General features: G+C 36.9%; 1 protein-coding gene across 1 annotated transcript in view; it reads left to right on the forward strand.

Moving 5' to 3' along the window:
- LOC120222260 (contactin-associated protein-like 2) overlaps positions 1–25,384 on the forward strand; it is a 778,685-nt gene that overhangs the window by 211,826 nt on the left and 541,475 nt on the right. The window contains exon 8 of the mRNA XM_039220013.1: positions 11,814–11,963. Within this exon, the coding sequence (XP_039075944.1) occupies positions 11,814–11,963 (150 nt within the window). The remainder of the gene's footprint in view (positions 1–11,813; positions 11,964–25,384) is intronic.

Genomic DNA, 25,384 nt, shown 5'->3' on the forward strand with positions numbered 1-25,384 from the left:
TTATCTCTTTGTTCTCTCTAGGTAGGCTTATCTAGGCTCATGACTTAAGCTTCTGATGTCAAATTTTTAATTCTACACCTTGCTTCTTTCTTGAGTTCCAGATACAAATATGCAAGTTCTTGCCTGACATCTCTACTTCCGTGTCTAATGGATGTCCCCTTACATGTCTGATGGAATATCTCCCTTCCCCAGAATCCCATTATTGAAGTGACATTCATTTCCACTCCATTGTTTAAGTCACACGTCTTCATCTTTCTCAAATTTTTGATAACCAATTACCAATAATTGGATACCAAATAATTTGATAACCAATAACCAAAAAAATTAATGAGTAAGACCCACCAATGGTATATCCAAAATATATGACAAATCTGACCACTTTTCTCCAATGCCAACTTCTGTCCACATCTCAAGCTTTCTATTAGATCTTCCTGCTTTCACTCTTGCCTTCTTAAATCCATTCACCTTATGGTAGCTCGAGTATAACCTTTAAATGGAAACAGCATCATGGCACTCTCCACATGAAAGATAGCAAAGGTTTACTATCACACTTAATATTTAATGTTCTGATTAGAGCTTGCAAGGCCCTTACTTACCGTATTTCTGCCTATCTGTTCACTCTCATTTCCTCAATCCTACCCTAATCACTGTACCCTAAACGCTGTAGTCATTTTAGGGCCTGGGACTCTAACACTCCAAGCATGTTTTCCCTTGTGGCTTTTGCATCAGATCATCACGTGACTACCCTCTTCTCCTTCAGATTCCAAATTTACTGTCCCCTTCTCAGTGGATTCTGTCCTGATCAGTCTTCTCTAGTCCCACAAATCTCTTCACCGTGGCATCTGTTTTAATTCTGTTATAGCATTTATCCTACCTGAAACTGCACTTAGCTCTGTTAGTTACTGCCTATGGTCTGCCTCTGCACACAGGAATATAGGTTCCAGAAGGTCAGGACCTTGTGTGTCTGCTTCTTTGGTACATCCTGGGGTCTACAGCAATGCCAGTCACATGGTAGGAGATCCATAAATGAGTGAACAAGTGAACATAACTCTTGGGAGGAGAACTCTAGGAGGGCTTAAGCTGGCAGAGGTAAAACTCCATGTTATTCTCCTTAAATTTTGGAAAGTTAGGCTGAAGAGACAAGACTGCCAAATTTCCCCCATTAAGGGAAATTGGAGAATTTAGGAGATGATGATTGTCATCTTCTTGTCCCTTTTATACTTTTCACCCTTCTTCCATTGTAACATCGAAGTAATCTACATTATTTGCAGTTATTTATGGTTAAAGCTAGAATAAAATACACCCCACGTTAAGTGTGATGTCTCTTGGTGATATGAATCATTTTTTCCCTCCAGTATAGTTTTCTAAGTTTCTGTGTTTTCTTCAATACATCTTGTTTTGCAGGTGAAAAACATTTATAAAACCCCTTTACTTATGACCCCAAACTCATATAAAACGCCGCTTCTCAATAATGTCTTTATCTACCCTATGCAGATACACATACAGCCTACAAAATGTGATATATGCCTTTTGTAAAACCTTGAAAGTACTTCTCCTTATATCCATGCATGTATTTGTCCTTGTACATGTATAGCCAAAATAATAGTGATAAAAGCTGCGACTAGCTATTGATAGTATCAGGTGACTCACACACCCTGTAGCTCATGAGTTATTTATAACAACTCTCTGACACAGTATTATCTCTTCCTCTAAAAATGAGGAAACCAAGTCGCAGAGAGGCTTAGTAATTGCCTCAAAATAAAATAGCTAGATATTTCTATAGCAGAGACCATTCCTGACTTATTATTTCTGTATCTTAATGCTAACATAGTGCTTGGGAAACAGTAGGTACTGTATATATTTATGAATGAATTGAGGAGTGTAACTGACATTTGAATCTATGCGTGAATGACACATAGACTCTTAATTGCTGTACCACACTCTATCTTTGGCCTTTTCTCTACATGTACTTTAATCAGAAGTCTTATGATCTGGAACCCTCTTTGAACTTATCAATAACTTCTCATTCAGTGCAACTTGTATTACATTTAATATTCAAGGAAGGATCAAATACTGGAATGAGTGAAGGAAGAGAAGAATGAATGAATAAATCTGTTGGAATTAGTACAGAGTGCTTGATTGATATTTGTTGAAGTGCAGTGTTTGCATACCCATGTTCCTAATAAAGTTACTTTCTTTGGAAGATTATCTCAAGAGAAAAGTGACCAAAGAATAATCATAAAGCTTTGAATAAGATATTTTGAAGTATAATCATATTTGGCTTTTGGCTGGAATCAGTAATGATTAAGACAATTATTAGAGATTTTTTACATAAAAATGTAGTGTTAGAGTCACTTAAATTTTTTAACATCCCAAAATATTGGCCTCCAGAAGGTCAACATAGTAATACGGAGTCTAATTGGGTTTTTCTTGTTTAATAGCAAGTAATGGCATGGTATACATTAGGTTGCTCATTGTTTGATAATGCAGGAAACAAAGCAGAAAACAGGCCTCAAGTAAATTTCAGTTGAACTTAAAAATAAGTATCACCATTACTTCAAGTCTTTTTAAAAATGTTTAAATATTTTTGAAGTAGAAGTTACATACATTTGTTTTCTTTATTATTCAAGGTGGTTATGTTCTCTGGAGTCAGAGCCAACACTAAATTAGTGACTACTGAATTATCGCTTCTACAAGAAATATACAATCAGATGCCTGCAAGCGTCTGGTCACAACATTTACATCAACTAATCAGTCCATAACCTTGTTTTGTGTGTGTGTCTCTTTAAACTTCTGTTGTTTAATGTCTACAATTGATTCATTAACATTGAACTCACAGCCAACAGCATTTTAACCTGTACGTGAAAGAAACTTCTCTAATGTGCATACTTTTCTTGCAGGTAGGGATGCTAAAAAGCACTTCAGCACTATGTTCAGGGACTATTTATTATTGTTGAGTGTGTGTGTGTGTGTGTGTGTGTGTGTGTGTGTGTGTATATGAGAGAGAGAGAGAGAGAGAGATTCAACAATTCTATATATTATTCGGTACTCATCTTGACAAGTGTAGTTTTTAATCCTCCTCACGTATTTCACCCATCAGGTACCATTTTAAATAGGAACACACAATAGAAGACACAAACATGCAGGGAATGTGTTATGAAATATGCTGTAGAACACTTGGTAACAGGATGAGAACTAACCCAAGGAAGCAGAATGCTGCCTTTTTTGGTTTCACCTGGGAACTTGCACTGGATGGTTCAATTTTTCCCCCAGTCTGTGCTTGCTCAAGTCCATGAATGACCGAAAGTAACACATGTATTGACTTGGGTTACCAATAAATATTAACAAGTAGGTAATTCACAAATACTGAATCCATGAATGAGGATCAACTGTGTGTAAAATGCACAGATCTTAAATACACAACCCAGTGTATTCTGATAAATATTCATACTTAGGTGCCCAACCCGCAGTTGAGATATGGAATGTGTTCATTAGCTCGGAGAGTTTCTTTCTGCACTCACTGCCCATTCCCACCTGCTCCTCTATCTCGTAGGCAACTGCTATCCTGATTTCTGTCACCATAGGTTAGTTTTACTGGTCTGGAATTTCATACTTAAGGCTTCATTCATGTTGGGGCACCTGGGTGCCTCAATCAGTTGAGTGTTGACTCTTGATTTTGGCTCAGGTCATGATCTCGTGGTTGTGAGATCGAGCCCCATGTTGAGCTCTGCACTGACTGCATGGAGGTTGCTTGGGGTTCTCTCTCTGCCCCTCCCTTGCTCACACATGTCCTCGCTCGCTCTCAAAATAAATAAATAAACTTAAAAACAAAAGGATTCATTCAGTGTGATTTTTTGCATCTACACTCTTTCAGGCAAAAAATGTACCACTAGTTCATTCTTTTTTATTACTTAGCATTTCCTTATTTGAATGTGCACTGTGTGGTTATATCATTATTTTCAGTGTAGGCCTATGATAAAGCTGCCAAAATAATCCTGTGCAAGTATTTTTGCAACATATATTTTGATTAAAGTGAGTAATATTTAGGAAGGGAATTGTTGGGTGATAGGATTAACATATGGTTAACTTGATTTAAAAAAAAAAAACTGAGCTGTCAAAGAATTTTTCAAAGTGATTGTACAACTTTATATCCTACTAACAATGTACAACAGCTCAAATTGATCCTGATCTTAGCTAGTTCTTTTAGTTTTTAGCTCCTGAAGTGGGTAGAAAATTGTAGATCATTGTGCTCTTAATTTCCCTGATGACTAGCAACACAGAAATAAAAATTGTCATGCAGTGTGTTTTCCTCTATGTATTTATCTACCTTAAAGATTCCATTCATCAAGTGGCCCTCTCAAGGCCAAGGCATGTTTTAAAGTGGGCTTTTTGTCTATACCTTTAGAGGAAAGCATTCGGCAGTGTCTTCAGCTTCCAAAAATAAAATAAATTTTTGCCTGCCCAAGCACCTTATTACATGTTCTATTTGACCACAAGTGATCATATTTATATGATTTGGAATAGCACATACCAATGAGCAAGATTAAATGGGATCAGCACCTGGGCAGCTCAGTTGGTTGGGCATCCAACTTCAGCTTACATCATGGTCTCATGGCTCATAAATTCGAGCTCCACATCAGGCTCTGTGCTGACAGCTCAGAGCCTGGAGCTTGCTTCGGATTCTATGTGTCCCTCTGTCTCTGCCCCTCCCCCACTCATGCTCTCTCTTTCTCTCTCCTCCCCCCTCAAAAAAGAAAAAAAAGAATAAACATTAAAAAAAACTTAAATGTGATAAAGTTTCTGATGATATGGAATTTACAGATAATATGAGAAATAGTGCATGGTATATTTATATAGAGATATATTCCTTTTTTTCTTTTTATTGCCTAAAGAGATAACTGATAACTCATGGGATCTATCAGTAGCACATCAGAACATTCATATCCTAGGAAATTTTTCTCTGAAGATTGAATATTGAGAAAAAGACTTCAAATTCTAGTCACTGTAATTTTATTTGAAGCATTTTCAAACAGATGTTGCATCTTAGTTTGCTACTATATTTTAAATGCTTTCTTTTTTTCCATATTCATTAAACTAGTCTTTTCTTCTTGTCTCTAATAAGAGGAACATCTGTTTCTTCTTGTTCAATCAGCACAACCACCTCAAGAGCCTTACTTTAAAAATAATACCATTAGAAAGACAGCCTAGATAGAATGTGCTTCATTAACATTTTGCATTTACATACAAAACAAGCTTTTCCAACAATTATAAGTTAGAGAAATGTTAGAGAAAATATTATAAGGCAATTTAGTTATCTTATGAAAAAAAAATAAGACCAGAAACTGGAATATGGTTTCAAAGATGTTAGTTTTAGGTTAAGAACTCTCTTTATAGGGGGACTTGGGTGGTTCAGTTGGTTAAGAGTCTGACTTCAGCTCAGGTCATGGTCTCACAGTTTGTGGGTTCGAGTCCTGCTCGGGCTCTGTGCTGACAGCTCAGAGCCTGGAGCCCGTATCACATTCTGGGCCTCCCTCTCTCTCTGCCCCTCCCCCACTCATGCTCTGTCTCTAAAAAATAAACATTAAAAAAAAATTTTAACTCTCTTTGTAAATAGATCCATTTTAGAATGTGCAGTTGAAAAGTTTTTATTGTTACAAATTAATAACTGGAAGTATCTGTTATAAAGTACTAGCAAATAATCATTAAGTGTAAAATTGCATTGAAACTGTTGTAATAGGGTATTTTTTAAAACACAAATACTCTGGAAAATATATACTCCAGTTTATATCAGTCTTCTCAAAATTAGTCACCATGGAAAGTCCTTGCTTAGAATTATATTTAATTTTGGGGAATATGTCACAGACATTCATAACCATATCACTTACATAATCTAAATAAAACACAGACATACATAATTTGAGAAGGATAAAGAAGACTTGTATTTATGAAATAATAAGACCTATTATATAGTTCAAGTTGACTTAAATTAGTTTGAAAGTTGTTGACCCTTATATTAATGAGATGTAATCAGCCACTTTGCCAAATTCCCAGATTCCTCACCACAGATATTGCATGATTGGATTTTATTTGGCGGAGGAGGATATTTGTTCATAAAGAAAACCAAATTTTAATCATTACATAGCAATTAATGCTTAGAGAATTAGCAACCCAAGTTGATAGTTGAAGAGCTAGGCTCACTGAATAAGAAACCGTAGTTATATACTGAGTGCTAAATATGTGTCAGGCATTGTTCTAAGTGGTGATGGATTCATACAATCCTTATAACAACCCTATGAGGTAGATACTTTTATTAGTCCTATTCAATAGGTAAGGGAATTGAGGCCCGAAGATGCAAATTGCTGAAGGATATAAGTGAGCGGAAATGAGATATGTGCCCTGATGGTCTGACTTCCGAATGCCTGCGCTGTGCACGGTGCTCTTCTGCCCTTCTCTGGGCGGGTCTGTATGTCACACACTCCTAGACTCTAATCCTCTCTCAGTCTCTTACAGAGCTTGATACATGTGTGCCTGAATAGAATATGACCCCAAATAGAGGGCAGTCCCCAATTTTTTCAACATGATGCTTTAGAGTGCCTTTTAACTAACTTGCATGAAAAGCTCTTAGTACTGTAAGTGAATATGTGTGTAATATTTATGTAATGATTATGTGTTCTTAAAATGACATAAATAATTTAAGAAACTTCTTTCCCACTCTCATTTTTTGGAAATAATTTTGTACTCATTTCTTCAAATGGAGCTTTAGCATTAGCATCTGTGTCCTAACTTTGTGAGTCATTGAACACCTTTTTGCAGAACAAATCACCATCACTTCTAAGTGATTTGTCCATGGGAATTTCTGCACATCTAATCCTGTTACTGGACGTATTTTTCTAAGCTCCAGGTGCCCATTAGCATAATGCTAGGACACACTTCTTTTTAGTTGTCTTTTATGTGTGTATTTATGATTTCCACACTGTTAAGACTTATTTTATTAGTCTTGTGTAGAGGGCTTACCTATAACTACACCAGTATTTGTCATTGTGAGGCCATAACTTCCTCCCAAATAATAAATTTAAGTCTTAGCTTCCTTCTCTGTGAGACTAATCAAAACTTAAATTTTTGTTTAAAAAAACTTTTTATAATGTTTGTTTATTTTTGAGAAAGAGACAGAGTGCAAGCAGGGGAGGGGCAGAGAGAGAAGGAGACACAGGATCTGAAGCAGGCTTAAGGCTCTGAGCTGTCAGCACAGAGCCCAATGCGGGGCTCGAACCCACGGACCGTGAGATCATGACCTGAGCTGAAGTCAGATGCTGAACTGACTGAGCCACCCAGGCTCCCCCCAAAAGATGTTTGATGTAAGGATATGGATATAAATAACCTGCTTCCTAAGTGCCATGCATTGTTTCAATGCTATAGAAATGCTCATTAATCTACTCCCCAAAACAAATCTGTGAAGTGGATAGTGTTATTTTCATTTTAGAGAAGAGAAGCCTGAGGCACAGAGGGGTTAATAACGTGCCCAGGCTGACAAGGGGCAGAGCAATGCGGGCACCTTCGCTCCTGAATCTGTCCTCCTAATCTTCATGCTGCTTTCTGTCGTTGTGCTCTCTTGCTGCTCGCTGTTGGGAAGACGTAGTGCAGAAACACCTAAGTGGGCACACATATGAGGATCTCAGGACCTGTTAGCCACACGAGCCAGGGGTCTCTTTTCTAAGTATCAGGAACCAGCATCCTTCCCTTTTGGTCTGGTCCTGAGCCAGCGTGCTGACACCAGGATCCCCTCCGCCCCCACCTCCAGGAGTATGGATTCCTGGTGAGTTTCTCCATTTCTGAGAATGTTCATTGCTTCCTTGGCTCTAAAACAGAGAGTGGAGGAATGCCATGTCGTTAACAGCACACAAAAGTGCTGCTTTAATCCTTTTGTTTAATTTGTTCGTTGTTAGTTATGACTCACAAATTTGTAATAAAACTTGAGATGATGATACTTTCTGAATAAATATATTGATATTTATTGTAAGTACCTATCTTATAGCAATGATCTGATTGTGATGTTCTGAGTGAATTTCATATATTGAGTTCCAAAGGCTCTTAAATTTAATTAATGTTTCATTTCATATGAATTAAAATTTGCTAAACAAAATTGTTTATTTTTTTAAATACCTTAAAGATGCTAGTCCTTACAGCTTTTCTGAAGCAAAACTTGTTCTGAACTGTGTCCTCCAAATGACAGATGGTACAGTAAATGGTAAAGGTGAAAGAAAATTTGGAGCAAGTTTGAGGGAGAGGTCACATCTTTTTTATTTTAGTGCTTATGGAGTAAAAAGAGTAAACACAAAGTTCCCTTTTCTCAGAGTTTCACTAAGTATGGAAGTGATTTAAATGAACACTCATGGGCTTATTCTAATATGCCTTAGAGAAAATGCTTGTATTTGAACTCATACTTTTAATATAAAATTTTGATTTTAAATTCATTTGCAAGGGAAAACCATGGATTTTAGAAAATACTTAAAGGCATGTAGGATATCCCAATGCCACCAAAATCTGATGGTGCACTTGCTGAAAGTTGACAAAGGAAACTGAATGGTGTGACAGTTATTTTTCCATCCTAATGCTACATGTGACAAGGACATCTCCAGGTGTAGTGGCAAACCAAAGTGTGTGTGTGTGTGTGTGTGTGTGTTTGTGTGTGTGTGCACGTGCATGCATGCATGTGAGTGCATAGTATAAGAATTCTGATCATGGATGCCCAGAGGTTGTATAACATGTTTCATTGTTGTCTGCTTTCTTTCTGTTTGTTGTTAAGAGTTGAGCGTCTGCAGCCAGATCAGAGTTTCAGTTCTAAGTTCTGCCATTGATTAACTATGGGATGCTTACTCTTCATTAGATTCAGTTCTCTTGCCTATTTATCTGACACAATTCTAAACACTAATTTCTAAAACATTTTGTGAGAATTATAAATAAGTCAAATGCAAGAACTTGTCAGAGTGAGTAGCATATAGAACTTAGAACACTATGTCTTTAAATAGTTCCCTATACAGAAATAGTGCATTTAGATTCTGCTCTAGAAAAAGGCTTTATACCATTATTTTTTATAACATGTGGATGAAGAAAGTTTTTAAAAAGCAGCCTATTTTCTTTTGAGTGAATGGATCTTCCTTTCCCCATTGAAGACTTGAACTTCATCATATCTGAGAGCCCATTTCTATCATAGATTGCTAAGGCATACCTCTTGAAGATTAAAAGTTCAAAATAATTGGAATTGAAATGAATAGAAATCACAGTGTGAGCTCAAATGCAGCAGTGGCTACTATCAAAAGGCTGTTTTTATCTAAGTTTTAATTTCTCTAGTAATTAAGTTTCTCAAAAAAAATAAAGTAACCTTTTAATTTTTATCTTATTGGAATAATAGACCTTTTGCTGTGAACAATTAAGCTGATGATGTTCGTTTGTAAATTAATTGTATGATGAAGAAATGTTCAAAGGAATTTTTAGAAAGGCAGTCCAGTCTACTGTTTAGAACAGGAAGATCTGTCAGCTAATGGTGTTTTATAAGCGACTTTTTCTAAATGTATGATTATTTAGAATTAAATTTTGAGACTAAACGTTTGTAGCATCGATGCCCGAGGGATCCATGCCCCAAATTTGTGTTTCAGGGTAGATCTCATCACATTATACAGGCAAAAACAAAAGCCAGAATCAAAACCATGCACTTCTGTGGTTAATCAGCCATCAGTCCAGTTTTCTATTCTAAAGAAAAATTTTATGGTGAAAAAAGTGCTCTGTTCATCTGTTCTGTGGAAGAACCCAGAGTGAACCTACTTGAGAGGGAAATATTTCAGTAAACACTACAACTTGTCTGACAGCTAACGGATTTTAATTTTAGAATAAGACTTTACATTTACATAGTAATTTCACACTATAAAAATATGTATATATATATGCATTTCATAACTTGGAAGTTATTCAGTATTAATTACTGTAAAGCTGGGATTTTCTCTTTTCCTCCATTGAAAATAAGATGTGCTCACTATGTACTACTAAATTAAAATTTAAAAATCCTAATGGGGCCCCTGGGTGGCTCAGTTGGTTAAGCATCCATCCAACTTCGGCTTAGGTGATAAACTCGTGTTTCATGATTTTGAGCCCCATGTCGGGCTCTTTGATGACAGCTCAGAGCCTGGAGTCTGCTTTGGATTCTGTGTCGTCTTCTCTCTCTGCCCATCCCCTGTTCACACGCTGTCTCTCTCCCTTTCGAAATAAATAAACATTATTTTTAATCCTAAAAAGAAATACCTGAGGTGTGGGTATTTGTCATGATATTTACCAGTATGACAACAATAAATGTTACATATTTCATTAAATAGGATTCATTAAAATTTTATTAAAATAGGATTTCTGTTTAATAGTATAATCCAACCACCAGCTTATGCTTTTTCTGCAAAGGGCCACACAGTAAATAGTTTAGGCTTTGTGAGTGAATAACACATGTCTGTAGCAGCTCCTCGTCTCTGTCTTTGTAGAACAAGACTGTAGGTAAACAAATGAGTTTGGCTGTATTATAACAAAACTTGAATGCAGGCCCTAAAATTTCAATTTTCTATCATTTTCACATGTAATTTATTATTATTTTTTATGCACTTTCACCTACATAAAGTTGTGAGAACTATTTTTAGCTCTCAGACCCATCAAAAGAGATGGCAGCAGGCCAGATAGGGCCCCTAACCTGATTTGCAGACCTCTAATCAGAGGCTTTGAGCCGTTATCTGTGCCTCATTGATTTGCCCTCCTTTCATTCTTAGATACTTTCACCTGCTAGGCTTCTGTGTCTTTTGTGAATCTGAAGTGTATCTTCAAGTAACTTCTTCCTGTGGATTCTAAATTATTGTATCTGGAGCAGACTGGAACAAAATCCCTTCCCTTTGCTATAGTTTAGGCCTTCAGAAGTTGAAAGAAAGCCACTCTGGCCCTCTTAGACATCTTTCTCTCTCTCTTAGTGTTTCTTAAGGCTTTTTTTTCCCAGATGCTTATGTTCAGTGGCTGATCTCCTTTGTCTACTCCTTAATTTTCTAATTATTCTTTGTAAAGTACACACACACTAGACAAAAACATCAAGTCATTGTCTGTCTAATGAAGAGCTTGAAAGAATGTTTGTTTCCCAAGATCCTTGTACTAAGCAGCGGTGAAATGTGGTTGTTATGGTTGGAGCTGTTGGTTTATTTTTGTTGGTTTTTGTTGTTGTTATTGTTGAAATACAACCTAATCCATTATAAAGACACTTTATTTATAAATGACCAGGCAACCCTGGTAATATTTCCCATGTTTACTAGTGGTTAATTAGCACATATTTTTTCAGTCCTTAATTTCTATAAGCTATGTATACTTGACAGATGTGGTTATTGAGAGAAAATAATAGTACAAAAAGAGTTCTTAAAAACAGAAAGAGACATAAACCCATTTTCTTACCTGAGAGTGGCTTCTAGTAAACCAAATAATAAAATAAATAATTAAATTAAAATAGTTCATCATCACATTCCAAACAGTTTTATTCAGTCCCTTCACTTTCCCAGCTATGCCAAAGGCACATGAATAATTCTTTTCCTGCTAGATTGGGTTCTGTTATGCCTTATCTTTCCAATGGAGGATTGAATCACTTATGATATTAAAGAAACATGATATCAGTTGCAAGTAGCACAGAATTTTTCTAGATGAAAATATATTAATTTTTACCTTAGAAAGTTCTGACCTTGTTGATATTGAAGATTGGTTTAAATTGTACCATCTTTAGAAAATAAATTGACTTTTTTTCTTAACAGGTTCTGGGTTGAATGATGGACAGTGGCATGAGGTTCGTTTCCTAGCTAAGGAAAATTTTGCTATTCTCACCATTGATGGAGATGAAGCTTCAGCAGTCCGAACTAACAGTCCTCTTCAAGTTAAAACTGGCGAGAAGTACTTTTTCGGAGGTAAGGCATCATTTTTTATTGGTTAACTAATACATTGTTAGAGTTTCACTGAAGTTTGATTATGAAGTATTTATATTTGCAGTAGACTCAGCCAATCTCAGGAAAAAGACCAAACTCTTATTCCATGAGCTAAAATGCAAGTGGCAAATTTATGCCTCTTCATGATGAAGGTATTCATATGATGTCATGACGTCACCGTATTCTTCTAGTTCAATTCAAATATTCAAACTGTAAAGCATGATTCTGAATCCGTTCATTCTCAAAATAGTATCCTCAAGAGTCAGGTTCTTGGGTCATGTATTAGTCACCCATATCACTGTGTAAATTAATTATTCCAAACCTTAGTAGCTTAAAACAACACTGTCTCATAGTTATTCTAGATCATGAATTCAGGAAGAGTCTAGCTGACTGGTTTTGACTCAAAGTCCCTCATGGGGTTAACACCCAAGCACTTATCTGAGACTGTATCATTTGAAGCCCTGACTTGGTTCGAGAGCATGTTTCCAAGAACGTGCACTCACAAGGTTGACAGCCGGTGCTGGTTGTTGTCTGGGGCACCCCGTCCTCCATGTGCTCCTGATTTTTGGGGGCTTGTCTTGTAGCGACCTCAACATTGCTGAGTAGGCTGTGAGAGGAGAGCAAGGGAGAGGAGCAGAGAGGAGGGGGAAGCCAGTAAACAAAAGAGAAAGTTTCCAAGATGGAAGCTGAAGCTTTTTATAAGCTGGTCTTAGAAGTGACATCCCGTCACTTCTGTTATACATTTGGTCCAGCCGACACTTAAGGTAAGGGGTTACATGAGGAGAAATGTAGTGAGAACATCTTAGAGGCTGCTGACCACAGGTTGCCTTATAGGAAGCTATATTTTCACACATATCTTGGTTCTTAAGCAATGAAAAAATTAGTAAAAAAGAAGATTCTCTTAAAATAGTAAATTCTTTTTTTTTAATGTTTTATTATTTATTTTTTGAGAGAGAAAGACAGACGGAGCATGAGCAGGGGAGGGTCAGAGAGAGAGGGAGACACAGAATCTGAAGCAGGCTCCAGGCTCTGAGCTGTCAGCACAGAGCCTGGTGTGGGGCTCGAACCCATGCACCATGAGATCATGACCTGAGCCAAAATCAGACGCTTAACCAACTGAGCCACCCAGGTGCTCCTTAAAACAGTAAATTCTAGTATATGGGAAGAAGTGTTGTACCATGGACCTGGAAATATTTTTTTTAATTTGAAAAATGTATTCTGACAGATTTTTTTATCATTAATGAAATATGGGGACATCTTTTTTTAAAGTGTTAGGTGTGTTGTTTAAATCAATATATCTTTCATTACCTTATTGTCTTCCTCATCCTATATCACACAATATGAGATCTAAAAACTGCATTGCTTTCTTAGAAAAGGCTTCATTAAACCTTAAAAAACTATATGTGTACGTATATCTGCCTCTGAAAATATATTTATCAGTATTTGCATTTATTTACTTAAATGCTTATATATGACTATATTTATATATTTTTCTAATTATTACAATAAGCCTATTTGAGATACAGTTATCTTATATACCTTGTACCTTGCTATATCGTCTAAGGTCTTAGAAAAATTCCTGATATATAGATGGCTAAAAAATATGAATGAATTAGTAAATTTAGGAAAAAAATCAAGGCAAGCCCTTTACTTCCTATGGTTTAAAAGAAGAAATAGAAAGGGCACCGGGGTGGCTCAGTCGTTTAAGCCTCTGACTTCAGCTCAGATCATGATCTCACAGTTTGTGAGTTCAAGCCCCATGTCAGGCTCTGTGCTGACAGCTCAGAGCCTGGAGTCTGCTTCAGATTCTGTGTCTCCCTCTCTCTCTGCCCCTAACCCAAGCACACACACACACTCTGTCTCTCTCTCTCTTAGAATAAATAAACATTAAAAATAAGAGGAAACAAAAGAGAAAAGAGAAGAGGGGAGGGGAAGGGAGGGGAGAGGAAAGGAAAGGAAAGAGAAGCCCACAGAGATTTCCTGACCTGCCCCTGTGTTGGTGGTCAGCAAGGGAACTCCAGACCTCGGACTCCTGTAGCAGGGTGTTTCTCCCTATACATCACGATATGACGATGAGTGACAAGTCAGAGACAAAATACATCATGATATGACGATGAGTGACAAGTCAGAGACAGAAAACCTGAGCTAGAGCTCTCTTTCTTGAACTTCCATGTGTTCATTGGAAATTAAAACTACATCTTTTTAAAAAGTCTCTCAATAAATATTTGATAAGTGGGTGAAAGTCTGACATGATGTTTTATGAGGGAATAAACTGGGGCTTATTGATGTGAGAAAAAGCAGCCCATAGCCCAACTGGGTTTCCTGTGAGACCATATTTAATAGGATGGTCTTTTGGCCAATAGTTTTCATTGCTGTCATAGAAAATGGATGACAGTAGTCACTTGGAAAGCTACTGAGAATCCCTACGCATCCAAATGACAGTGGAATGTCTTTGGCCATGGATGAGCATGCTGAATGCCTCAGGTCAAAACAGAGTTTTGCTGTGTTTCCATCTAAATGGGTAGCCTAAAAGCTGTAACCAACAGATTTAAGGTACAAAGTTTATGAGAGATGAGGGCTTTATAGTGTGGTGTTTACTATTCCTTTACAGATTTTGCTTTTCGAATCCAATGGTCAGAAGCATATTTCCTCCCTCTGGGGTCTTTGTTCTGCCATTGGGGAATGCTGTTAGCAATGATCATGAAGCATCTTTGGTTATATCTTCCTTAGCTCAATCCTTGGAGTATATGAGAATCACCAGAGGAACTTGATACATTTCAGAATTCTCAGCCCCCTGTACTAGAACTCAGTGCAGAATGCTGGGAGGAAAAAAAGATTTCTAAGCTTCAACTTTATCTGACACAAATGATCTTGAGGGACAGAATTATAGATCAACCTTAGCCAATTCACATGCACATTTTTCAACTTCTTCTGACAGACATCAGTCACTGAAAAGTGAGAGAAGTGAGAATTAGCTACTCGCCTATAGCTTGGCCACCGTGGAGCAGGAAAAGGAAGTCAAGGGCACATTTTGGTGCACGTCCAGACATATATTAAATGAACATTTTTATTAGCAAGCTGGAACAATGAAGTTAATACAAACTCTTCTGTAAGTTCAGTGAAGTCCTAGCTCTCAGACTTGCTCTGCCTTGAATAAAATGCTCTCTTTGGGCAGCTTTAGCAGTATTTTTGAAGCAGGATTCAGCTATACCCAGCCATTGCCAAACAATAGAAAGTCTCCTAAGTTCATGACTGGCCCAGGGTCGTTAAGTGATCCAGACTCCAGAACCATCTCCAAGGCTTCTGGTCACAGGCACACTTGTCTTAAATCATCTTCACACAGGCCATAGGTGTCTATAAAAGATGGTTTGTCAAGCTTCATAAACTTAATATCTTTAATTTCACCACTGAGATGTATTTCCTAACATTCATCTAACATTTATACTGATTAACAAAGCACTAATTTCACCAAAGAAAACACAATTTGGCATTTAGTAAATTGATTAGAGGAACAGGTAGGAGAAATCCTGAAGTAGCTACCTCTGGAATGGCTGCAGTGTTTCTGATAGAGGGCTCATGACCACCCCTGGCATGTGGCTTTTAGATTAGAATGCTGGCTGCCTCTGGATTGTAATTCAAACACTCACACGCATGTGCGCGCACGCACACACACACACACACACACACACACACCCCTTCCTATTGTGTGTGATGAAAAATTTTAAATTAGTTGTATATATTATAATGAAAACATCTTAAATATTACTGTAGTAGAAAGGCCTAAACTATGAGCTTTGAAACACACATTTGGGATTGTGGTTTCACTTAGTTGAAAGATCATTTTAATAATTTATCTTATGTCTTCATCCATCAAAAGGCTGTAGAATAACCTTTTAAACTCAGGGTCTGTCTCCAGCAGATGCTAAATGCTGACTCCCTTTCTAATTCATCTGGAGTCTTTATTTAACTCATTGAAGGACAGTCCCTTCCAAGGAAGATTTGAGATTTCAGACCACATGCTCATCTAAAACCTCTGACAAACTTCTCCACTAAACAAACCATTTTTTCCTCCTTGGTAAAACACAAATTGTTTTCCTACAAGGTGAAAGCTTTAAATAAAGACTTTCTGGCCTCATGCACTCAATTACAGACTCCTAAACATGTACACACTTTGTTTCTTTTGAAGTAAAGCCCTGGTCATGGAGCTTCTATTCTTTACCGCTGTTTCCTACCAGCATGGAGCTTTATCTCTCCATGCCTGCACCTTGCTAATCCCAGAGTATGTCTTAGTTCTCCTCTATAACACTCGTGATCAGATGTTTAAGCACCAAGAATTCTTTTGCCTTGTTCTTTCTTGGGAATAAACAGAAAAAGAAAGAGATTATACATTTGGGATGTTTCCTCAGCAGCAGTCATTTTAGTTGCTTTATTATTTTTTTCTCTACCACCCAACTGGAATTATTTTGATAACACTTCATTAATTTTAATAGTCAAAGTAAATTTATTTATTGACTGTTTACCTGGTAATAGGCTTTCAGATACAGGCCAAAGCCCATGATCATAAGAGAATAGAAGGATTTGTAAATTTCTAAATTTTCTCAAGATTGGTATTATTTTTATTATTAGTTTTATCTCGTTGCTTTCATTTGAAAGGAAAAGGAGCTGTGGGCCGATGAGAAAAGAGTTAAGAAAGTTCCAGAGCCAGTCTTGCTGGAAGGGGGTTGCTGCTCTCAAGGACTTTACTCCAAACATACTTTGATGGCTTCATTTATCTTTTCTGTAATAGAACTGGGATCTAAGCTCATTCATTTATATCCAAAGAGATTACAGAGCCCCTAACATAACCCACTTTTTATGCTAGATACCAGGACCTAAAAGAAGACCTAATGTGCACTCTCATGGAATTTACAGATTTGCTCTCACAGCAACATGTGTCTCCGCTTTATAGAGTTGTCATCTTACATTATTTGCATGTTTCTCTTACTAATTTTATAGCTGCTCTGACCTCCATCTAGGGAAACCTCTGTTTTCCACTTAAGACCTTTCAACCAGTTGGATAAGACTCACGTTATCAAAGATAGTTACCTTTACTTAAAGCTGTTTGATCATAGATATTAACTACATTTGCAAAATACCTCCACAGCAACACCTAGAGTCGTGTTTGATTGAATAACTAGATATTATAGCCTATCCAAGCTGACACATAAAATTACCCATCACAGGGTTTTATATATCCTGGATTCAAGACATCAAATAAAATTAGAATCAGGTGTCTGGTTTAATGTATAGATGAGGGAATATCAAAATCTGCTTTTACAGTTTTCCAGTTATAATTTCCAAGTCTTCTACATGCTTATTTTCTACTTTAATTTTATACTTTCTAATGTTACCTCTTTTATTCCCTCTCTTTTCAATACCTTAACTGAGATAAAATTTATAAATGCTAAAACCTATCTATTTCAGGTGTACAATTCAGTGAGTTTTCATAAATGTATACAGTAGTGCAGCCATCACTAAATACTCTGTCAAATATTTAGACAAAATGTCTGACACAGAATAGATTCTCAATGTCTGTTTATTCTCAGAATAAATTAATCATTGGTCCCTTAAGTATACATTTACTGGTTATATGCACAAAGAGCTACAGGACTTCTCATCCCCACGTAGTTGTCAGCTTCTGCTGTGTGCCCCATACTAAAAAAAATTAGTTCAGGGCTATTGATTGTGCTCACATAGAATTGCCATTATCATATTTGGCATTCCATTATCATATTTGGCAGATATCACTCTTCAGAGTCTTGAAGATAAAATAATTTGTATTAGATCAAATGCAATTTTTTTATAGAAGTGTACTTACATGTATGACTAATAAGTAGTAGAGCCAGGACTTAAATAATTTCACTTAGTGAATATTTACTAAAACCTGGCACCCTTACCCATATTAGAACAGTGAGCAAGTTAGAAAAAATATGTGCTCTGAAAAGGTTACAGTCCAGTCAAGATAAACAAATAGGTAAAATGAGTATATTTTGGAGACAAGAACTGAGGGGAGGAGTGGGAAGTGCATAGGGGAGGGGTGTTGAGTGTTATCGCTTAACATAAGTTGGCCAGAGCAGGCCTCAGTTGAAGCTGGCATCTGGACAAAGAGCTCAAGGGGGTGAGGAGATATGGGAGAAGAGCATCCCTCGTAGAGAGAAAAGTAAGTGCAAGTATGTGTCCAGGTGGTGAGGGCATAGAGGGAGGCCAGCATCACTTTAAGGAATGTGAGCTGTCAGAGGCTGGGTTGTGAGGGCTCTTTTACTCTCTTTTACTCTTTCATTTACAGTGAAATGGGAACGCATGTGAAGATTGGACCAGGGGAGTGGCATAATCTAATTTACATTTTAAAAAATAGCTCTCAGGATGCTGTTTTCAGAAAATAGCATAGTCAAATGAGGGAGCACAGTGGAGAATATTGTTATAATCCAGATAAAGGAAGGTAGAGAGTGGGTGGTAACAGTGGAGGGAATGGGAAATGAAAATTCTGAATCAGCCGTTGGAAGTCAAGATAACAGGACTTGCCCACAGGTGGGATATATATACACAGAGGAGTCAAGGGTAACATCAGTCAGCCTGACAGAAAGCCTATTCCACTTTTTTTTTTTTAATTTTTAACATTTTTTATTTATTTCTGAGAGAGAGACAGAGATAGCGTGAGCAGGGGAGGGTCAGAGAGAGAGGGAGACAGGATCTGAAGACAGGCTCCAGGCTCTGAGCTAGCTGTCAGCAGAGAGCCTGACGCGGGGCTCAAACCCATGAACCGTGGGATCATGACCTGAGCCAAAGTCAGACGATTAACCGACTGAGCCACCCAGGCACCTCAAAGCCTATTCCATTTGTATGCTGTGGGGTCCACTTGGTAGCATTTCCCTAAGAATTAGTTCTGACATGTGCGTCATAAAGTACTGAAGGTGTTTGTCCATGCAATGACCTGTCATCCCTCCTCTAAAATCAGCCATGACCTGCCCCCCAACTTTCACATCTCCCTGAATCTTCTTTGTCCTGGTTTAACTGGATTGGATCTGAATTAGTTTGCAAATCTCTCAGGTCTTCACCAGATGCTCTTTTTGCTGTATCACCTGCAGGATTTAACAGGGGTCAAGACTCTATTGATTTAAAATCAGCTCTTGTGGAGCATCTGGGGGGTTCAGTTGTTTCAGCATATGACTTGGGCTCAGGTCATGATCTTGTGGTCAGTGGGTTCGAGCTCCCACGTGGGGTTCTGTGCTGACTGCTCAGAGCCTGGAATCTGCTTCAGATTGGGTGTCTCCCTCTCTCTATGCCCCTCTCTGCTCATACCCTGTCTCTGTCTCTCTCAAAAATGAATCAACATTAAAAATAAAATCATTTCTTGTAAACTAAAATTCCAGTCAGTCTCTTATTGGAGGGAACCCAGCAATACTCAGAAATACACAAGCAAAGAACAAGACTAACCAACTGCTGTGAAATAAATGGCCTTTAAAAATTTTAGTTCATGTATAGTCTCTTAGTGAATGTACTTCCAGCTTGAAAGTATGGTCTAAAAATAATCTTCTGCTGCTCTTTGTCCCATTCATGGCCCAACTACACTGAAGTTGGAGGGGGTTAGCAGATAAGTTGTTTATTGTCTTTTTACAAATAAAATGAAAGCTAACTATCTTCTGTATTTACACAGTGCTGAACATTTTTTATTATTGTTGGAATACTTCTCCATCTTTTGTATAATATACATCTCCTTGAAATACAAATTCAACATTATAAATGGCAAGAGCAACTTTTTATGATCAACTAAATTTATTAACTTTCAGAATGAGAAATGAGTAAATCACAACTTAGGAACTCTGAGATTTCTGTAAAATCTTAATATTTTATTTGATTTGGATTGGCTAACATTAGATAATAATTGGAATTCATTTTTATTTAATTGCTTTCAAGCCCATGAATTAACTTTATATAGCAAATATATATGTATATATGTTTTTTTTCCTTTTTTTGTACTTTTACTGTTTCTCTCTGGTTTAATATTACAATGTTATTATACTACATAATACATTATAACATTTTTCTCCTTTTCAGCATTAGATAGTTGACCCATCCTTAGTTGTAATGAATTAACCTAGAAACTTTCTCAATTATTAATTTCTTAAAAAGGACTTGATTGTACAAAAACAACTACTTACCTATGTAAGCCTTTAGATCACAATTTGCTATTCTATGCAAATTCATCCCCCACTTAAAAAAAAGTACATTTTTAAGCATCTCTTTCCATCATGAGAACATTAATAAGGAGAGACACATTTCTTTTTCAATCTAATTCCCAAAGTACTTTTGGTTGTTTTAGTTTGTTTTCTAATTATATGCATAAAAGAAAGGGGCAGAGAAGAGGAAGGGAATTACACAATGAAATTGAATATATTAACTTCATCAGAAACTGTTTCCCTGTAGGAGATAAGAAAGTATTCATTATATAGCCCCAAATTCCAAGGACCTTTATTTATCTCCTAGAAGTAAAATTTGTTTAGAACTAGGATTCAGTCTAATTAGAGTTATTGTGGTATTCTATATGCCTTCAGTTTTTTTCTGGCTCTGTGAATGGCTTGCACTGGGAATATTCAGATTTAAGACAGAATTGTAAGTAGTTTTTCAAAGAAGAAAAATCATGGACTTGCAAGAATTGTCTTAACCCTGTGGCTGTTTATCACTGGCACCTTCTGCTTCCTTTTCTTCGTATATTAATTTTGCTACATTAAAATCAGTAGACTTAACATAATGTTCTCACTGTGGAAATAATATAGATAACTCAACAAATACGTAAATTAAATACAATTTTTCTATGTGTATTTTTGAGAAAGTATTTTCCATATCTAAAATGCTCTTAAGTTGAAAAAAAACAGCTAAATTTTAAAACTGTGATGACTTGTAGATCTGGTGCAAATATGTGATATATGTCAAATTATCACTTGAGGATCATAAATGTTTCTACAGATTATCTTAATCATTGATTTTATACTGTTTTATCAAAACAAAAAAACCCACAAAAACAAAAGGAAAAAACTTATATATATATATATATATATATATATTTTTTTTTTTTCTCATGAGTAATGTGTCTGTTCAGTTCTCTGAGAAGCAGAGGTTAAGATGGAGTAAGTCTTTGAAAGACTTAACCAGACCGAATGCCTCTGATGGGTACAAAGGTTAAAGAGGAAGAGAAGGTCTGACATCTGAGGAGGGAGAGAGGGAAAGGGGGATTGAGTAAGAAGAACCCCTGAGTGCTGATATTGTTGGCCATGGTCTGTTGAAAATTACCTATTAGCATCTGTCATCAAACAGAAATGGCTGGACCTTGGTCCTCTTGACAATGTGAGTAGTTGATTAGAGCAGTCTGGGGACCCATGGCCTCAGGAGAATAGCATCTCTGGACTCTAATTATACCAGCCAACGCTGATCCTCAAACAGCAAGGGAGATGTGACAAGCATCCCTCCTTGGCCACCACAAGTATAAATGAAAACAAAAGATAGTTCTAGGAAGCTCTTTCATAGCATTCCTTTACAAACCAGAGAAAAGTGTGTTTGTTTGCTTTTCATACTACAGTTCATATTTCCGTTTACAGAAATAATTCAATTCCCTGTGGCCAAAAAGAGGAAATGGTTGCAGGGTACTTATTTTTAAAAACTGCTGAAAATTCAAATAACGATTCTCCTATATGTGCAGGAAGAAAAACAAAATGGAAGCCAGTGGCCTGTGATTGTGCTGGTCTATCATTGTTTAGTTTGTTTGCCCACCTTATCATGTATAAGAGTCTTCTAGAGTGTTTGGGAGTTTTGTTTTGTCTCATTTTTTTTTTTTAATTTTTTAAATGTTTGTTTATTTTTGAGAGAAAGAGAGACAGAGTGCAAGCTGAAGAGGGACAGAGAGAGAGGGAGACACAGAGTCTGAAACAGGCTTCAGGCTCTGAGCTGTCAGCACAGAGCCTGATGCAGGGCTTGAATTCATAGACCATGAGATCATGACCTGAGCCAAAGTTGGATGCTTAACCGACTAAGCCACCCACACGCCCCTTGTCTTTTTTTTTTTTTTTTTTTTTTAAGTAGTGTTGTGCTGCATCCTTAGTAAAAGCTTGATTCGGTAGGTTTGATGTTGGGCCCAGAAATGTGCATTTTAACCAAGCATTTTGATGAATTCCTTTTCCTTTTTAAACTACTTTGTGGAGATATAATTCACACACCATAAAATTCACCATTTAAAGAACACAATTAAGGGGTGCCTAGGTGGCTCAGTCAGTTGAATGGCCGACTTCAGCTCAGGTCATGATCTAACAGTTCGTGGGTTCGAGCCCCGCATCAGGCTCTGTGCTGACAGCTCAGAGCCTAGAGCCTGCTATGAACACTGACTCCGTCTCTCTCTGTCCCTCCCCTGCTCACACTCTGTCTCTCAAAAATAAATGTTAAATTTTTTTAAAATAAATAAAGTACACAATTAAGTGTTTTATTGTGTATTCTCAGAGTTACCTAACCATAATCACAGTCCAACATTTTGGTCATTTTCATGACCCCAAGCAGAAACCCCAAACTCAATAGGAGCAATTCTGTCTTCCCCTACCGTATATCCCAGCCCTAGGCAACCAGTGATCTGTTTCTGTCTGTAGATTTCCCAGTTCTAGGCATTTTATATAAATGGAATCAAATACAAGGTTGTCTTTCATGACTGGCTTCTTTCATGTAGCATGATGTTTTCAAGGTTTATTCAATTTTAGCATATATCACCACTTTATTCCTACTTCTTTGTGAATAGTATTCCATTGTATGGGTATACCACATTTTTCAATCCATTCATCAGTCAATGGACCTTGGATTGTTTCCACTCTTTGGCTACCATGAATAAGGCTGCTGTGAACACTTGTGTACAAGATTCTCAATGCATGTGTGTTTTTCTTATTCTTGAGTACCTAACTGGGAGTGAAATTGAGAAGTGTTATGGTAATTTTGTTTTGTAGACCTGCTAAAATCTTTCCTGCATGATCTCAGAACCTGAAGTTTTCTCTCCACACTTAAAGAAGCATTAATTTAAGTAAATATTTGGGAATCCAAAAGCAGGAAGTAAAAGAGCTATTTCTTGTATCCCAACAATGAAAATCCTAGATTCCATAAATGGAGGCAAGGATTAGAAAGAGAAAATAATATGAGACATTAGAAAATAATAAAATACTAAGCAATGATGTGAGGCTAATGTCAGTAAGTGGAAAGTTAGAAATACGAAAGAAAAATCAAAAGGAAACAAAGTTTGTTTTTTTTTTTAAATCTAGATAGAAACACAATCTCTAAAGTTAAAAAAATTCTCTTGTAAGGTGGTAGAGAAATTAATAGGATGAACAAACTGGATCTTAGTGAGATTTATTTATAAAAACAAAGCAGTTTTAAACATAACTGAATTTCAGAAGAAAGAACTTTCACAGGATTCACAGAAGAGATGTGACCTGAGTTAAATTACTTAAATGTGAAACAAGAAACATCAGGCTGAGGGAATTGGAGAGAGATAATAGAATTTTTCAGGATTTATTTTTAAAAGTGCAAGGGGAGAAAATAAAAATCTTTTAACATAACACTTTTATTTAATTATATATTGTTTTTAAAGTTGCCAATGCATACTTTTATTTAACAGAAGTTTGTTTTGCCTAGTGTTAGACAGAGTTTGCTTTCTGGAATAGAATGTCCCCAAATGTGGATAAGTTTAGTAAAAGAATGTTTCTTACTGCATGAAGAGTTTCAGAATTTGTCATCACTCATACTTTTAAAAGGCAGATAGTGAGAAAAACTGACAATGTGTACTACCATCGGTATACAGAATATCCATTTTCACCCTCTTTCCATACATACAACATTTTTATGTTTCTTCAAGTGAGACCAATCCAGAATCTCATTCATCATTGCATCCAGCTCAAATCCACATCTCCAAATGGTGTGTAGACCTCTACATCAGGTCAGCATTTGATTTCTCTTGGTCCAATGAGGTATCAACTAAAGACCTGATAAGTGCAATATCTACTTCTCCCATGGAAAATACTGACCCATTGTAATTTTTAAATCCTGTTAGTTAGGAAGAGCACGGGACCCCTTTCCCAGTTCCCTCTGTGACCTTGGGTTTCACTCTCTGAGAGATCTCTCTTTTGCCATTATTCTGCATGGCCGTATCTGAAGAGGGAATTCATTGTCCCCTTCTTACGGACTGCATGCTTTCCTATGTCGATATAGACATGGACTCCTAGAGGCTGCTTTACTCATTGAGGGCATACTTGTGGTTTCCTTGGCAACATAATTCCTCAGAAACATGTGGTCTTCTAATCTCTTTCTTTAAGTGGTTCTCTGTGCAAGAAACCACATCTAAATATCTGTTCTTGAAATCATCTTTAAGACTGGTGACTCCACTCTTACTTACCTCTGTGTTTCAATGCTTCCCAGGGGAAATGTGTCACCCTGATCTCACTTCAAGAGGATTTGCTGATCTCTCCTTTTCCAAATCACCCCACCCTCTCAACTCAGTGCCTCCTTTCTACCTTGAAGCTTTGAAAAAAAATAACCCTTGATTGGGTGACAATAGCCTAAATCTGATAATTGCCACAAAACTGTTTCCCACTGTCTGGTAAACAACATTTGTTGATTTGTTGTTGTGGTGTTTTCATTCATTTATCATTCATAGTTATATAGTACATTACAGGGTTCTGCTGGATATCATATATTTGTGTCAAATATAGATTAAATTCTAATGTAGCAACTCCCAATTAATTAGAATCCTATTTCTTGCACCTCTTTATTTCTTTTCTTTTTCTTTCTTTTTTTTTTTTTCCAGCTTAACTCTGACCTGATGGTAATAAAAGACACTGTACCACAGCTTTACTCCCTTCTGAGGATACCTCTTGGCAGCTATGGCTTATATTTATAGTACCTTAGGATACAGGTTTCTTTGTTATTTTTGTTTTTATTTTTGTTTCCAGCTCATAAATTGGGGATTCTCTCTGAATTCAGGTTGCCAACATAAGCAAAGAGCACCTGCCATTGTAAAGTGTTTACTTTTATCTCAGCCTGAAGGCTGGCTAGTCCCAGATAGAGTACATCTCTCTCTTGAAGACTGCTGAACACAGCAAGAAGGAGCCAGAGCACATCAGCATTTGAGTATTTGCTAATATTCCTTCTAATAATGAAAGTCTCCTTTGGCATCTGCTTTGCCTTCCAAGGAACAGTAGTCAACAATATGACCAAATATTTTGCTCCATATAGCAAAGGTCCAGCTTTCCAAAACTGTAATAGCCCAAGCTTCAGAGCCTGGTGTCTACTATAGGCAATTCCATAAAATTATGTTCTGTCACGCATAGCACCCTGTTTTTAAA

The sequence above is a fragment of the Hyaena hyaena genome, unplaced genomic scaffold, assembly GCF_003009895.1.
Source record: "Hyaena hyaena isolate Hyena2069 unplaced genomic scaffold, ASM300989v1 scaffold_855, whole genome shotgun sequence".
Classification (NCBI taxonomy): Eukaryota; Metazoa; Chordata; class Mammalia; order Carnivora; family Hyaenidae; genus Hyaena; species Hyaena hyaena.